The sequence below is a fragment of the Erpetoichthys calabaricus genome, chromosome 9 (assembly GCF_900747795.2).
Source record: "Erpetoichthys calabaricus chromosome 9, fErpCal1.3, whole genome shotgun sequence".
Lineage (NCBI taxonomy): Eukaryota > Metazoa > Chordata > Cladistia > Polypteriformes > Polypteridae > Erpetoichthys > Erpetoichthys calabaricus.
The window spans coordinates 107,793,553-107,812,096 of record NC_041402.2 but is presented as its reverse complement, the minus strand read 5'-3'; the positions used below and the strand labels follow the sequence as shown (position 1 = coordinate 107,812,096).

Sequence of the window (18,544 nt, the reverse complement as noted above, 5' to 3'; positions counted from 1 at the left end):
TATATATATATATATATATATATATATATATATATATTATATATATATATGTGTGTGTATATATATATATATTATATATATATAGATATATATAGATATATATATATATATATATATATATATATATATATATATAGATATATATAGATATATATATATATATATATATATATATATATATAGATATATATATATATATTATATATAGATATATATATATAGATATAGATATATATATATATATATATATATATATATATATATATATATATATATATATATACACACACATTATATATAATATATATATAATATATAACATAATATATAATATATATAATATATATATATACACATATGTACAGTTTGCTATTTGAAAATCAGTCTTGCCTCAAATCAATGCAACCCACTGACTGACTGACTGACTGACTGACTGACTGACTCATTCACTCATCACTAATTCTCCAACTTCCCGTGTAGGTAGAAGGCTGAAATTTGGCAGGCTCATTCCTTGCAGCTTACTTACAAAAGTTAGGCAGGTTTCATTTCGAAATTCTACACGTAATCGTCATAACTGGAACCTGTTTTTTGTCCATATACTCTAATGGAGGAGGCAGAGTCACGTATCGCGTCATCACACCTCCTACGTAATCACGTGAACTAAAAACAAGGAAGAGATTTACAGCACGAGTCAAACGCGGGAACGAAGGTATATGACGTTTATTTTTGAGTGTCTTTTAATAGATAGATAGATAGATAGATAGATACTGTGTAAGCATACATATTAACACGTGCAATTAAACGTGTGCATTTACGGGGTGATTTCTCAGGCTTAAAAGCTCGCCTTTTATTAAAGAGGTAAATGCAAACTGTTTTCATTCTGAAGGGCACAAGCCACGTTAGATTTCAAGCTCAAGATTAAACTCAGCACACAGCTTGGTCATATTACAACCAGAGGGGCGAACTGACAACATGATACACAGAGAGATCCTTAACAAATAATTATTGATTCATTTTCCCTCAATTTAAAAAGTTATACTTTTCTTCTTAATAAAATTTTTAAAGCAGTACTTCGCCGCTGCGAAGCACAGGTATTTTCATATGTATCAAAATATATCGCATCATCACGCCTCCCACGTAAGCACGTGAACTGACCCGCTGCCGTTTGCAATGCCATATTCGCAAGATACAAGTTTAATGAAAAGACACGAGGTATAAACGACAGTTTGGATCACTTGGTAACAGAGTTAAAGTTGCTGTAGCGAGAAACTTTTAACTGCCGGGTCATTAAATAAACCCATGGACATCACAACATCACACAAGACAGCGGCTCACGTGAAGTGACTGAACGCAGCAAGAGTGATCACTTCGATGAATCAAACCTGTTCAAAAAACACATTACACAATTGATAAGGTATGAAAACCATATGAAACCGATTGTGGATTTGCGTACAGCTACTGAAACTTTCTGACGGCACGAGACTTCAGGTCACGTGTCTGCAAAAGAACCTCATTGAGGCAACTGTTTTTACTGGCGGTGGCTCAGGGGAGAGAGTTTTTATTCCTCGCATCCCCGTTATACCCTCTGATCTCCCATTTCAATTCAAACGCCTCCAATTTCCACTAAGGCTCTGCTTCGCAATGACAATTAATAAGTCTCAGGGACAGACCCTACAAAAGGTTGGCATTGATTTGAGGCAAGACTGATTTTCACATATCAAACTGTACGTTGCATGCTCAAGAGCAACCTCAGCACACAGCTTGGTCATATTACAACCAGAGGGGCGAACTGACAACGTGATATACAAAGAGATCCTTAACAAATAATTATTGATTCATTTTCCCTCAGTTTAAAAAGGTTTACTTTTCTTCTTAATAAAAATTTTAAAGCAGTACTTCGCCGCTGCGAAGCGCGGGTATTTTGATATATATCAAAATATATCGCATCATCACGCCTCCCACGTAAGCACGTGAACTGACCCGCTGCCGTTTGCAATGCCATATTCGAGAGATACAAGTTTAATGAGAAGACACTTTTAACTGCCGGGTCTTAGCTAACATTAAATAAACCCGTGGACATCGCAACATCACACAACAGAGCGGATCATGTGAAGTGACTGAACGCAGCAGGAGTGATCACTTCGATGCATCAAACCTGTTCAAAAAACACATAACACAATTGATAACGTACGAACAGAATATGAAACCGATTGTGGATTTGCGTACAGCCACTGAAACTTTGTGACGGCACGAGACTTCAGGTCGCGTGTCTGCAAAACAACCTCATTGAGGCAACTATTTTTACTGGCGGTGGTTCAGGGGAGAGAGTTTTTATTCCTCGCATCCCCCGTTATACCCTCTGATTTCCCATTTCAATTCAAACACCTACAATTTCCACTAAGGCTCTGCTTCGCAATGACAATAAGTCTCAGGGACAGACCCTACAAAACGTTGGCATTGATTTGAGGCAGGACTGCTTTTCACATGGCCAACTGTACGTTGCATGCTCAACAGTAAGCTACCACACACCTTGGTCATATTACAAGCAAAGGGGCGAACTGACAACGTGCTATACAAAGAGATCCTTAACAAATAATTATTGATACATTTTCCCTCGGTTTAAAAAGGTTTACTTTTCTTCTTAATAAAAATTTTAAAGCAGTACTTCGCCGCTGCGAAGCGCGGGTATTTTGAGATATATATATATATATATATATATATATATATATATATATATATATATATATATATATATATATATATATATATACAGTAATCCCTCCTCCATCGCGGGGGTTGCGTTCCAGAGCCACCCGCGAAATAAGAAAATCCACGAAGTAGAAAACCATATGTTTATATGGTTATTTTTATATTGTCATGCTTGGGTCACAGATTTGCGCAGAAACACAGGAGGTTGTAGAGAGACAGGAACGTTATTCAAACACTGCAAACAAACATTTGTCTCTTTTTCAAAAGTTTAAACTGTGCTCCATGACAAGACAGAGATGACAGTTCTGTCTCACAATTAAAAGAATGCAAACATATCTCTAGCAAACAAATCAATAGGGCTGTTTGGCTTTTAAGTATGCGAAGCACCGCGGCACAAAGCTGTTGAAGGCGGCAGCTCACACCCCCTCCGTCAGGAGCAGGGGGAGAGAGAGAGAGACAGAGAGACAGAGTTTGTTTTTCAATCAAAAATCAATACGTACCCTTCGAGCTTTTGTGCAGCATGTCGTTTCAGGAAGCAGCTGCACAAAAGATAGCAACGTGAAGATAATCTTTCAGCATTTTTAGACGAGCGTCCGTATCGTCTAGGTGTGCGAACAGCCCCCCCTGCCCAATCCCCATACGTCAGGATCAGAGAAAGTCAGCGCAAGAGAAAGAGAAAAGTAAGCAATCTAGCTTCTCAGCCACCTGCCAATAGCGTCCCTTGTATGAAATCAACTGGGCAAACCAACTGAGGAACCATGTACCAGAAATTAAAAGACCCATTGTCCGCAGAAATCCGCAAACCAGCAAAAAATCCGCAATATATATTTAAATATGCTTACATATAAAATCCGTGATGGAGTGAAGCCGCGAAAGGCGAAGCGCGATATAGCGAGGGATCACTGTATAGGAGTCAGTCGGGATCAAACCAGGGACTCTATCACAAGTCAGCAAATCTTACCACTACGCCATGGAAGCTGTTGTATCGTCCTTGAATATTTTTTGAAAGTGTTTATTTGATCTTTGGACTTTAGGCTTCACACATTAGTAGTAAATGACAAAATGTTGGCTTAAACTATAAAATATGAAAAACATTTCTGTTTTAACAATGTGTTTACACAAATTATTGTAGAAATGGAGCAAACATGAAATGCATTTGTTCCAAATAACGATCTATTATTTCCACTCTAAACCTCCAGCACTTCACTCCCAGATAATCAAGGCATGAGCTGGGAGAACTCTGTGCATGTTCTGAGGCGGTGGGGGGATGGAATAGCAGGCTGCTTGCTGCTTGTCTTTATCGGCACATTTACAGGACAAAAGACACTGACAGAGAGGAGCGATGGGATTTAAGGTGGGCCGGATCTATGAGTTTTTTCGTAGGCTCTGGTAATTCTAGCGTTAAGTCCTTTAACTGAAGAATCAACTTTTGAGGCAAAGTGTTTTTATGGGTAAACCTAAAACAGTCTCATTATGCAATAAAAGGTTGGGAAGGAACTAAACTTTTTTCAACAATATAGTTTAGAAATTTTACTTTAAATTCTTTGCTTCCAACATAATCACCAAAAAGACTCTTACTTGTAATTTAGCGCTGACAGATTCCATCACATTATTTCCACCTTGATAACCATGTCAAACACACAGTGAAAGACAGGTCACTTACTAACTTTTTCGTTAGGGTGAAGAGTCCTAGACTGCAAGAGGAACCTCATTTTCTGGTTATTAACAAAATACACGTATAAAGTCCATATTGTCATTTTTTGTCTGCTTAATGATCTCTCTCTTTCCTAAGCTGTCTTTGGTCACCATTTCAAATAATAGTAATTATAAGAATTATAATAGTAAATGTATTTAAAAGCGCCTTTCAAGGTACCCAAGGATACTGTACAACAATATACATAAAATCAAAAAGTACAATGTACAAATAAAATTAATGAGAACAACAAAAGGCAATATTTAAAAGATCAAGTATCAAGTTTAGATTTAAAAACAGAAAGAGAGGTTACAGGAATGTAGCTCCAAAGGCAGGGCATTTCATAACCATGGATGGCCCTGATACACAAAAAGCCCTGTCTCTCATAGTGCGCAATCTGCACAGTCGAATGGTCAACAGCAACGAATCAGGTAAATAAAGTGAACTTTATGGAATATATGGATATAATAATGAAAACAAGTAAGTTGGGGACAGACCAGGAACAGCCTTAAAAACTAAAAGGAGAAATTTATATTGAACTAGCTGATTACCTATCCGTCGGATAGTCGAACCTCAGATTCAGGAGGAACAGTGTGGTTTTCGTCCTGGTCGCGGAACAGTGGACCAGCTCTACACCCTTAGCAGGGTCCTAGAGGGTGCATGGGAGATTGCCCAACCAGTCTACATGTGTTTTGTGGACTTGGAAAAGGCATTCGACCATGTCCCTCAGGGGAATCCTGTGGGGGGTTACTCCGAGAGTATGGGGTACCGGACCCCCTGATAAGGGCTGTTCGGTCCCTGTAAAATCGGTGACAGAGCTTGGTCCGCATTGCCGGCAGTAAGTCGAACCCGTTTCCAGTGAGAGTTGGACTCCGCCAGGGCTGTCCTTTTTCACAGATTCTGTTCATAACTTTTATGGACAGAATTTCTAGGCGCAGCCAGGGCGTTGAGGGGGTCCGGTTTGGTGGACTCAGGATTGGGTCACTGCTTTTTGCAGATGATGTTGTCCTGTTTGCTTCATCAGGCCGTGATCTTCAGCTCTCTCTGGATCGGTTCGCAGCTGAGTGTGAAGCGGCTGGGATGGGAATCAGCACCTCCAAATCCGAGACCATGGTCCTCAGCCGGAAAAGGGTGGAGTGCCCTCTCAGGGTTGGTAGCGAGATCCTGCCCTAAGTGGAGGAGTTCAAGTATCTCGAAGCTCTCAATTTAACAATCGATCTATGTTCCTACCCTCACCTATGGTCATGAGCTATGGGTAATGACCGAAAGAACGAGATCGTGAATACAAGCGGCTGAAATGAGTTTCCTCCGCAGGGTGTCTGGGCTTTCCCTTAAAGATAAGGTGAGAAGCTCAGTCATCCAGGAGGAGCTCAGAGTAGAGCCGCTGCTCCTCCGCATCGAGAGGAGTCAGATGAGGTGGCTTGGGCATCTGATCAGGATGCCTCCTGGACGCCTCCCTGGTGAGGTGTTCCAGGCACGTTTAAACCAGGAGGAGGCCCCGGGGAAGACCCAGGACACGCTGGAGGGACTATGTCTCTCGGCTGGCCTGGGAACGCCTTGGGATTCTCCCGGAAGAGCTAGAAGAAGTGGCCGGGGAGAGGGAAGTCTGGGCATCTCTGCTCAAGCTGCTGCCCCCGCGACCCGATCTCGGATAAGCAGAAGAGGATGGATGGATGGATGGATGGATGGATGGATGGATGGATGGATGACCCAGTGGCTTTGCTCACTGAGTGCCAGGGGAAAAAAAAAATGTAGTATTTATAAAATTAGTTTGTTAATTGCCAATTTTATTTTTCAACAAATAAAGAGCACTTACAATAACATAGAAATCAATATAAACAACATTATTAACATCATTATCATATGACAATATGAAGTAATATATAAGAAGCACATTACATATAAATATAAATTATTAAACAGTAAAATCTTCTTCTATAATACGCTACCATGGCTGTTCGTTTGTCTGTCCAGGATTTTAAATCACCTGTAGCTCGCAAACCGTTTCACCTATGCACTTGAAATTTGGTACACACATACTACATGACGTCTACTATCCGCTTTCGAGGTGATGATTTTATTACTCTTTTTATCTTTGTTTTATTTTATTGTAGAATCAACTCTCGGCAGCGCACAGCAGGGCGGCGGATGCATATGGGCGCCGTTCTCATTCCCTACCACCTTCACTAATCATTCCTGAGGCAAATTGAAGACTTAAGTGCCAGATTAAGTGAAAGGTTAAAGAAAATGTACTAAGTAATGGCAAAACAAAAACTTAACTTAAACGCGAAAAGATGCCGACGAAAAGAAGCAGCGGGCCGATAGGGTGGAGTAAAGAAGAGCTGCTCAGGAAGCAGCAAACACATCAACCTCTGAGCAAACGAATGCTAAACGTACAGAGAAAGAGGATGAATACTATGAATGCTCAAGTCAAGTGTATTCATGCAGTGCGCCGTTACTGGTATTTTGATAAAAGAATCTGAACAACATATAAGAAGTGTATAAATTATTAAACAGTAAAACATTAACATTTAAGAATTAAATATACACTGAGTAGTACTGCAGTGCTTTCGGGTATACTACATTTTTTGTTTGCCCATTACGTGCATAAATGTATAAATGTTTTGGTGTACCTACCCAAGAACACGCGACATATAACTGACCGTGGGAGAAGCATGGATTTTAAACACGCATTGAGATCATCCGCTGGTGTCCCTCGTGGAATAACTGGTAATGTTTGACGAAAATCTCCTGCGAGTAAAATGACAGTACCTCCCATTAATTTGGTAGGATCTCTGAGATCATCTTGCATTGTTCGGTTCAAGGCTTCATAAGCTTTTTTATGTGCCATGGTGCACTCATCCCAAACTATTATCTTTGAATGTTGCAAGACTTTTGCCTTTCCATAGCCCTTGCATATGTTGCAAATTGGATTTTCGTCGTGAGCGAGGTTTAATGGTAATTGCAATGCCGAATGTGCTGTACAGCCTCCATCTAATAATGTAGAAGCGATTCCCCATGACGATATCACAAGTATCAGGTAGCCAGTGTAACTTTAGAATTGAAGGAGTAATATGCTCTCGGGGTTTTAAATGGGTAAACTCTCTTGCCGCTGAATTTTGTACATATTTTAACTTTGTTTAGGGTCTGAGCAGGGATACCAAAATAAAACAGAGCTGCAATGGTCAAGTCGTGAGGTGACAAAAGCATGGATGAGTGCCTCATTTGCAGTATCAGAGAGCAATGAATGCAGCCTTGAAATCTGCTTAAAGTGGAAAAAGGCAACCTTGGTAATATTATTAATATTTGGATCAAAGGAGAGTGTAAGGTCAAGAATAACACCAAGATTTTTAACCTGTGCAGACAAGGATATGATAAAGCCTGCGGATTTTACTGAGAATTTTCTTTAAAGTGTCTGGAGATGCAATAATTAAAGCCTCAATTTTATCACTGTTCAGTCTGAGATAGGTTTCAGACAACCAGTGTTAACGTCAGCCAAACAGACAACCAATGTAGCAGGAGACAATGTCTGCATAAGCCCTATCTGTAAATAAATCTGTGTATCATCAGTGTAACCGTGAAATCATAGGCCATGCTGTCTAATTATGTCACCAAGAGGAAGTATATAGATAACAAAGAACAGAGGGCCAAGAACTGATCCCTGAGGGACACCCTGTAACAAATAAGATGAGTCAAACCTAAACTTACCAATGGCAACAAATTTTTATAGGTCCTTAAGGTATGATTTAAACCACACAAGCGCACTTCCAGTAATATGCAACTCATTCTCAAGTCTAAAGAAAAGAATGACAAGATGTACTATACCAACAGCAGCAATGAGGTCTAAAAAGATCATGAATCTGCTGCGATTAGGACATCATTAGTCACCCTGACATGTGTTGTCCCCTGTATAGTGACTGGCCCTAAAACCAGACTAAATTCCTCAAACAGGTCATTAGGGGCAAGGTGGTCTTTCAAATAGTAAAATCCTAGAATGTGCTGTTGTGGGCTAAGAAAAAGAAGATTTGGAATAGGCCAATAATTTTTAAAATCCTCAGGGTCAAGCCCAGGTTTTTTTGAGAAAATGTGTAAAAACAGCCATCTTCAGGCTGGAAGGTACCAGGTTAGTATAAAGAGATGTATTATTAATACTGGTGATAAAGGTAAGAAGATAAGGCAAAGCAGCCTCAACCAAAGAAAAAGAAGAAGACGCTTTCCTATTCGTTTTTTCCCCCAGTCAGAAAGTTTGTTTTGCCATCCCTAATTAGAGGTCAGTTTTTTTTTTACGTTCCCCTTTTATAAATGCTAAAAAAGATGTGTGTTCAGTTTTTGTCCCATCAACATTGAAAAAACAGGACAGCAAGTAAAGAACTGAGGTAAGGTATACATGTGGACAATGCTAGAGGTAGCTTTCAACTGAATACAATAGTTGAGTGACTGATTTGTATAATAATTAATTGGGTCACTCAAAATCAATAAAATTCATAAATCTACATACCTGTTTTGATTCCTGTCTCTTGTTCAAGCTGTTGATAAAGATTGTTTGAATAACTTGCCATTTTGCTTTCAATAGAGATTTGCTTGACTGCACTGACAATACCAGCACACAACCTTGTTGTCCCAGCACCCAACCTGCCAAAGAAATGTAAGGATTATAATATTAAAATGAATGTGTCCTTGTGCATATGAGCAATAAACCTTAGACCAATGTTTATACAAAGGTATTCAAATTCCAGTCCCATCTTTATATGTAAGGCAATGACACATCCTGTCAGTTTCTGCTTGGGTATCCAGGAATATTAGTTTTCCTGTCATTCCATAAGAGTCCTGTATAACTAAAATGATAAATCTAAATGAACCAGGAGTGACTAAATGTGCCAATATGCCCTGCACCTGACTGGTACCCAGTTTACAGTTGGTTCTGACCTCATACCTGCTATCATGAGGATAGGTTCAAACTCCCCACAACCCAAAAATTAGAAAAAAAACATTTGCATTTAAATTGATAGATGGATTTCAGAAAACTACTAGTAACAAAAATTAGCTTAGAATTTGAGAATCTGAAACAAATATGTGAAACAGACATTACATGAAGCAGCTGTTCTCTAAACAAAAGTAATTTACAGCTAAAAAGGATTTAACATTGTCTAATGATATAACTTACTTTCATAAATTAAAATGTTAAAAGTTGGAGAACATGTACTGATACAGCACATTGCCACACCCACCACATGACGAACCTCCTCAGGATCCCAACCATGCAACAGGTGACACCTCTGCACCACACTATTTTCAATGAAATGGAACAGTGCAAGTTTTTTTTTTTGTTTTTTTTTTTCCCCCAATAGCTGGAGTGCTAATCCTGCTACCAACCACCAAGTTTGAGGATCTGCCAGAAGGTTGCCAGTTCAAATCCTGTAAATGCCAGAAGTGATTTCACTCCGTTGGGCCCTTGAGCAAGACCATTAACCTGCAATTGCTCCATCCTGGGTATGATGTTAATGGCAAAAGCTGGAACATAAATTACTAAAATTTAAGTTTATTTTGCATGAACTGAAAAATTAAATATAAAAAGCTTCAATATTTCTTATATAAATATATTAAATATAAAATATATTTAATATATTTTAAATTAAACAGGAGAAGGGGGCCTGAGTTGCCTCAAAAGCTTGCATATTGTAATCTTTTTAGCTAGCCAATAAAAGGTGTCATTTTGCTTGACTTCTCACTACATTCATAATGGCTAACACGGTACAACATCCTAAATTAAACATAAAAAGCTTCATTATTACTTGAAATAAATAAAACGGTCGACCATGGATTTGTTTAGAATAATAACTAATCTGAAAATAAATACAAACTATGTGGCACCTACTTGTTTACGACTTAACACTAGAATCTCTGAAGCCTATGAAAAAACTAGTAATCCTGGGCCACCTTAAATTCCTTTGCACCTCTCCATTAGCATCTTCTGTTTCGTAGATGTGTCAATCAGCACAAGCAGCCTGGTATCCCATCAAATGCACCCACCCCTCAACCCCCAACCCCCAACCAAAAAGCAAAAAGTTCTTCTAGCTCAAGGCACTTTATCTAAGTGTAAGGTGCCTGGAGTTGTATAGGTTGAAAAATAGTTATTTGGAACACATGCATTTCATGTGTGCTCCGTGTCAACAATGATCTGTGTAAGTGTAGGATGAAAGGAAATGTTGAACACATACCTAAACCAGAAACCTTTTCCATGTTATACTAATAATGACGTGAAGTGTATAATGTGTGAAGATTTTAGTGCAAACATCAAATAAATATGTGCACTTTTATTTAAGAATATAACCAATTTAAATTTACATTTTGCTGTCAGTGAGTTAAAAACCCAAGCTCAAATGTCAAATCGACAGAAAGTTGATATGTATTCTTGGATGGTGCAGAGCAAGGTTATTATAGTTAACGAAAACTAAAATCAAAACTGAAACTATTATTTAAGAAAAATTTTCGTAAACTGAAATAAAATTAACAGAATCGAAAAGAAAAACTAAAACTAAACAAAACTATTAACACTAGAATTGCCAGAGCCTACCAAAAAACTCGTAGATCCGGCCCACCTTAAATCGCTTCTTAAAACCATTCGCACCTCTCCGCAAGCATCCTTTGTCCTCTAAATGTGCTGATAAAAGACAAGCTGCCAGCAGCCGGCTATTCCATCCCCCCACCGACTTAGAACGTGAGCGAACTTTTCCCAGCTCATGCCTTGATTGATTATCTGGGAGTGAAGTGGAGTTTTACAGTGGAAATAATAGATCGTTATTTGGAACACATGTTCCGTTTCTAAAGTAATCTGTGTAAACGCATTGTTAAAACAGAAACTTTTTCATATTTTAGTAATAAATGTTACAAAATGTAGTAGGCATAAACTATAGAATGTGTAAAGCCCGAGTTCCAAAGATCAAATAAACACTTTCACAAAAGCTTCAAGGATGGTACAATAGCTTCTGTGGCGTAGCGTGCTAAGATTTGCTTCTTAGAACACAGCAGCTTTGCCTTACCTCACAGACCTGAGTTCGATTCCCCGCTGGGGATGAACTGTTGCTTTTTTTTTTTTCTTTTTAACCTCAAACAGACATAAAATTTATAAATTGGTATGCACTGTCAGTTAATGAGATCGTTACATTTTCATGTGGGATGCTCCTTTTAAAATATTTTTTTAACAATTGAGACTGCAATTAACAGGAACAACTGTCCTTATAACTGTTATTTTCAAGATCCATAACACACAGACAGACCGAGCACCGCGTAATAGAGAGACAGACAGGCAGAGATATATAAATAAACAGGGAAGGCACATGTACTGAAAGAAAAAAAAAAGATCAACATTTGCGTTGTTCCTGCAGCACTGAATAAGCTCACGCATTCTAACATCATCCCTCCCCTCAATCTGACTCTCTAAGTAACAGCACAAGTACAGACACAAACCAAGTGCATGTGTGTACTGTATAATATTAACAAAAAGAGCAGCTTATTACTGAAAACAGCAAATATAGGAGTGAGTGGGGATCGAACCGGGACTCTTGATTACACTTGGTTTGCGTCTGTACTTGTGCTGTTACTTAGAGAGTCAGATGGGGGAGGGGTGATGTTAGAGCGTGTGAGCTTATTCATTGCAGCAGGAACAACGCACATGTTGATCTTTTTTTCTTTCAGTACATGTGCCTTCCCTGTTTATTTATATATCTCTGCCTGTCTGTCTCTCTATTACGCAATGCTCTGTCTGTCTGTGTGTTATGGATCTTAAAAATAACAGTTTTAGGGACAGTTGTTCCTGTTAATTGCAGTCTCAATTGTTAAAAAAAATATTTTAAAAGGAGCATCCCACATGAAAATATAACGATCTCATTAACTGACAGTGCATACCAATTTATAAATTTTATGCCCGTTTGAGGTTAAAAAGAAAAAAAAAAAGCAACACTTCATCCCCAGCAGGGAATCGAACTCAGGTCTGTGAGGCACGGCAAAGCTGCTGTGTTTTAAGATGCAAATCTTAACGCGCTACGCCATGGAAACTGTTGTATCACTCTTGAAGCTTTTGTGAAAGTGTTTATTTGATCTTTGGAACTCGGGCTTTACATATTCTATAGTTTATGCTGGTCCTAGGTGAGGGATGAGACAAAGAGCGGTTCAAACCTCCTATGATGAAAAACAATTTTGGACGGCGTTTTCCCTTGCCCGGACACGGGTCACCAGGGCCCCACTCTGGAGCCAGGCCTGGAGGTGGGGCTCGATGGCGAGCGCCTGGTGGCCGGGCCTGCACCCATGGGGCTCGGCCGGGCACAGCCTGAAGAGGCAACGTGGGTCCCCCTTCCCATGGGCTCACCACCTATGGGAGGGGCCAAGGAGGTCGGGTGCAGTGTGAGTTGGGTGGTGGCCAAAGGCGGGGACCTTGGCGGTCCGATCCTCGGCTACAGAAGCTGGCTCTTGGGACGTGGAATGTCACCTCTCTGAAGGGGAAGGAGCCTGAGCTAGTGCGCGAAGTTGAGAGGTTCCGGCTAGATATAGTCGGACTCACCTCGACGCACAGCTTGGACTCTGGAACCAATCTCCTTGAGAGGGGCTGGACTCTCTACCACTCTGGAGTTGCCCCCGGTGAGAGGCGCCGAGCGGGTGTGGGTATACTTATTGCCCCCCGACTTGGAGCCTGTTCATTGGGGTTTACCCCGGTGGACGAGAGGGTAGCCTCCCTTCGCCTTCGAGTGGGGGGACGGGTCCTAACTGTTGTTTGTGCATATGCACCGAACGGCAGTTCGGAGTACCCACCCTTTTTGGAGTCCCTGGAGGGGGTGCTAGAGGGCATACCTTCTGGGGACTCCCTCGTTCTGGTGGGAGACTTCAATGCTCACGTGGGCAATGACAGTGAGACCTGGAAGGGCGTGATTGGGAGGAATGGCCCCCCCGATCTGAACCCAAGCGGTGTTTTGTTATTGGACTTCTGTGCTCGTCACGGATTGTCCATAACAAAACACCATGTTCAAGCATAGGGGTGTTCATATGTGCACTTGGCACCAGGACACCCTAGGCCTCAGTTCGATGATCGACTTTGTGGTCGTGTCGTCAGACTTGCGGCCACATGTCTTGGACACTCGGGTGAAGAGAGGGGCGGAGCTGTCAACTGATCACCACCTGGTGGTGAGTTGGCTTCGATGGTGGGGGAGGATGCCAGTCAGGCGTGGTAGGCCCAAACGTGTTGTGAGGGTCTGCTGGGAACGTCTGGCAGAGCCCCCTGTCAGAAGTAGCTTCAACTCCCACCTCCGGCAGAACTTCGACCACATCCCGAGGGAGGTGGGGGACATTGAGTCCGAATGGGCCATGTTCCGTGCCTCTATTGTTGAGGCAGCTGACCGGAGCTATGGCCGTAAGGTGGTCGGTGCCTGTCGTGGCGGCAATCCCCGAACCCGTTGGTGGACACCGGCGGTGAAGGATGCCGTCAAGCTGAAGAAGGAGTCCTACAGGACCCTTTTGTCCTGTGGGACCCTGGAGGCAGCTGATAGGTACCGGCAGGCCAAGCGGAATGCGGTTTTGGTGGTTGCTGAGGCAAAAACTCGGGCGTGGGAGGAGTTTGGGGAGGCCATGGAGAACGACTTTCGGACGGCTTCGAGGAGATTCTGGTCCACCATCCAGCGTCTCAGGAAGGGGAAGCAGTGCAGTGTCAACACTGTATATGGTAGGGATGGTGCGCTGCTGACCTCGACTCGGGATGTTGTGGGTCGGTGGGGGGAGTACTTTGAAGACCTCCTCAATCCCATTAACATGCCTTCCAATGAGGAAGCAGAGCCTGGGGACTCAGAGGTGGGCTCCCCCATCTCTGGGACTGAGGTCACCGAGGTGGTCAAAAAACTCCTTGGTGGCAGGTCCCCGGGGGTGGATGAGATACGCCCGGAGTTCCTCAAGGCTCTGGATGTTGTAGGACTGTCTTGGTTGACACGCCTCTGCAACATCGCATGGACATCAGGGACAGTGCCTCTGGATTGGCAGACCGGGGTGGTGGTCCCCCTCTTTAAGAAGGGGGATCGGAGGGTGTGTTCCAACTACAGAGGGATCACACTCCTCAGCCTCCCTGGAAAAGTCTATTCAGGGGTCCTGGAGAGGAGGGTCCGTCGGATAGTCGAGCCTCGGATTCAGGAGGAACAGTGTGGTTTTCGTCCTGGTCGCGGAACAGTGGACCAGCTCTATACCCTTAGCAGGGTCCTGGAGGGTGCATGGGAGTTTGCCCAACCAGTCTACATGTGTTTTGTGGACTTGGAAAAGGCATTCGACCGTGTCCCTCGGGGAATCCTGTGGGGGGTACTCCGAGAGTATGGGGTACCGGCCCCCCCTGATAAGGGCTGTTGGGTCCCTGTACAATCGGTGCCAGAGCTTGGTCCGCATTGCCGGCAGTAAGTCGAACCCGTTTCCAGTGAGAGTTGGACTCCGCCAGGGCTGCCCTTTGTCACCGGTTCTGTTCATAACTTTTATGGACAGAATTTCTAGGCGCAGCCAGGGCGTTGAGGGGGTCCGGTTTGGTGGGCTCAGGATTGGGTCACTGCTTTTTGCAGATGATGTTGTCCTGTTTGCTTCATCAGGCCGTGATCTTCAGCTCTCTCTGGATCGGTTCGCAGCCGAGTGTGAAGCGGCTGGGATGAGAATCAGCACCTCCAAATCCGAGACCATGGTCCTCAGCCGGAAAAGGGTGGAGTGCCCTCTCAGGGTTGGTAGCGAAATCCTGCCCCAAGTGGAGGAGTTCAAGTATCTCGGGGTCTTGTTCACGAGTGAGGGAAGAATGGAGCGTGAGATCGACAGGCGGATTGGTGCGGCATCCGCAGTAATGCGGGCTCTGCATCGGTCTGTCGTGGTGAAAAAGGAGCTGAGCCGCAAGGCGAAGCTCTCAATTTACCAGTCGATCTATGTTCCTACCCTCACCTATGGTCATGAGCTATGGGTAGTGACCGAAAGAACAAGATCGCGAATACAAGCGGCTGAAATGAGTTTCCTCCGCAGGGTGTCTGGGCTTTCCCTTAAAGATAGGGTGAGAAGCTCAGTCATCCGGGAGGGGCTCAGAGTAGAGCCGCTGCTCCTCCGCATCGAGAGGAGTCAGATGAGGTGGCTCGGGCATCTGATCAGGTGATCTGGTGAGGTGTTCCGGGCATGTCCAACCGGGAGGAGGCCCCGGGGAAGACCCAGGACACGCTGGAGGGACTATATCTCTCGGCTGGCCTGGGAACGCCTTGGGATTCTCCCGGAAGAGCTAGAAGAAGTGGCCGGGGAGAGGGAGGTCTGGGCATCTCTGCTCAAGCTGCTGCCCCCGCGACCCGACCTCGGATAAGCGGGAGACAATGGATGGATGGATGGATGGATAGTTTATGCCTACTACATTTTGTAACATTTATTACTAAAATATGAAAAAGTTTCTGTTTTAACAATGTGTTTACACAGATTACTTTAGAAACGGAATACGCATGAAATGCGTGTGTTCCAAATAAAGATCTATTATTTCCACTGTAAAACTCCACTTCACTCCCAGATAATCAATCAAGGCATGAGCTGGGAAAAGTTCGCTCACGTTCTAAGTCGGTGGGGGGATGGAATAGCTGGCTGCTGGCAGCTTGTCTTTTATCAGCACATTTAGAGGACAAAGGATGCAAGCGGAGAGGTGTGAACGGATTTAAGAAGCGATTTAAGGTGGGCCGGATCTACGAGTTTTTTCGTAGGCTATGGTAATTCTAGTGTTAAAGTAACTGAAATAAAATAATTTACTAAAAACATTTTTAGTTTTCATTTTTGAATGAATATTCTTGCTGTTGGTCTTTAACCCTTGTAACTTTTAACTCTGAAATGGAAAGTCATCCACAACGAGCTGCCCGCATATATTCATCCAGTGAACGGTGGCTGGTGAAGGAGGGCGGTTGTTCACACAGCATTTGTGGTGACAGAACGAGCTGAATACAGGTGCATAAATCGCGTGAAATAGAAAGCAATTTACATGCCGCCTTTCTTTGTGCTTGCTGTATATCAAGACATAATTCAAACACCTGAAATTGGAATGTGCTGGTCAACAAAACCTTTACTCACTCATGATTTTTCTGTCCATACAGTAATGTTTCAGTTTATTTCTCAGGTGCCTGCTTTTTGTCAACAGTAATTCACCTGCCACTTCGCACAGAAGAAATCGTTTTTACTTTCTTGTATATGAAGTACAGAGAAAGTATACTAATCATGGAAAAATTCGACCTCGAGATTTTGATGAATCCTGACATTTTAGACCTCCCTGAGTCCGAAAATATAGTCTTTTGGAATTATGTCTGTGTGTGTGTAAACAAGGTACCTCAAAAAACGCAATGAGATAGATGGGTTTTTTTTGGTTACACCAAAATTGTAGATCTGTAGTAACTTTTGGGCAAAATCCATCAACTGAAAGTGGTATTTTACCTGAACACATACTCGATTCTCCACCCCCAAAGCCCCTCACCCCCCCCGCAGCTACAGAGACTGATTTATTCAACTTCACTTTTATAATAAATGTTCAATGTATTATTAATTCAATTTGATTTATTGTTGATGGTACTTTAATGTACATAATGTAAAAATATAATCATTGTCTTGCGGTTCACTCCTCTAATTTCCATCCCCATAGCTGAGTATACAAGAAAGTCTATGGGAAACCACTCACGATTTTTGAAAATAAAACACCACTGATCGAGAGACTGACTAGGTCGTCATCATACAAGATCAGTGTATTGTTATGACCAATCACTTTTGCTTTAAAAACATCGTTTAACACTAGAATTACCAAAGCTTACGAAAAAACTTGTTAACCCAGCCCACCTTAAATCCGTTAGCACCTCTCCTTCAGCGTCTTCTGTTTCGTAAAAGTGACGATAAGCGCAAGCAACCTACTATCTCATTCCTCCCACCGCCGCAGAAACGGCAAAAAGCATTCCCAACTCAAGCCTCGTTTATCTGGGAGTGACGTACCGGGAGCTGTATAGTGTAAATAATATATCGTTATTTGGAACACATTTCGTGTGTGTTCCGTGTCTACACAGATCTATGTAAGTGTAGCATGACAAAAATGTTGAACACTAACCTAACAGACCAACTTTTTTCATGTTTTAGTACTAATGACAAAATTTTGACATGAAGTGTATAATGTGTGAAGAGTGAAGTCCAAATATCAAATAAGCACTTTCAAAAAAAGTTCAAGTATAACAAAACAAGTGCACTTTTATTCACGACTATAACTGAAGAAAAAGAAAACGGGTTAGTGTACTTCGTTGTTATGACTGCTTTGGTAGTACAGCAGTAAAAACTACTGACTCGTAATCAAGAGGTTGCATGTTCGAGCCTTGCAGCGTCACAATATAAACATTTTGAGTAGAGAGCTGCTCTTATTGTTACTATTATACAATAAAAACATACATTTGATTTGAGTCTGTAACAGCTTGTGTAAATGTATGATACTTGTATAAGTTAGCTTATTTATTTATTTATTTATTTATATTCAGTTTTATTTTCTCTGTCGCGTTCAAGCTCACCCCGATCCGACACTGTTAGTTATCAAATATATATACGTGCTATAGCAGAGGTGAACTCAGATGAGGACATGGTTTCTGCATCGGAGGAAGAGAACAGAAGCCCTACCCGCAAGAAACATCCACTGACATAAGAACAACGCAGCTGAAAAATTGTTCATATTCAGTATCTGATTTTGATAATGCTTGTTTTTTACCAGACAAAATTGAACTCCTATCCACATCGATTAGGTGTACAGTTCTGTCTGATTGTGACATAAATGAAAACTCTATAGGAGCTCCATGCCATAATTACTAAAACTGAAACTAACAGATATAAAAATTAAATAGAAATGTCTTTGTGTAATAAAAACTAAATTAAAATTAAAAATACATGATAAAGTAAAACTAAAACTAAACTGAATATCCAAGTAAGGTCAGAAAAAATACAGAAATAAAAACTAATATTAAAAGGCCAAACTATAATAACCTTGGTGCAGAGGTTACCAAAAGGATCCAAGTTAGGTATCTGGAATTGTAGAGAGTAAATAATACATCATTATTTGGAATATATGCATTTCATGTGTGTTCCATATCTACAACTATCTGG

At 41.7% G+C, this 18,544-nt stretch overlaps 1 protein-coding gene across 2 annotated transcripts in view; it reads right to left on the bottom strand.

The window, feature by feature from the left end:
• pdpr (pyruvate dehydrogenase phosphatase regulatory subunit) overlaps window positions 1-18,544 on the bottom strand; it is a 305,042-nt gene that overhangs the window by 214,333 nt on the left and 72,165 nt on the right. For both annotated transcript variants that reach the window (XM_051931537.1, XM_051931538.1), the window contains one exon: window positions 8,901-9,034. In XM_051931537.1, coding sequence (XP_051787497.1) covers window positions 8,901-9,034 — 134 coding nt within the window. The remainder of the gene's footprint in view (window positions 1-8,900; window positions 9,035-18,544) is intronic.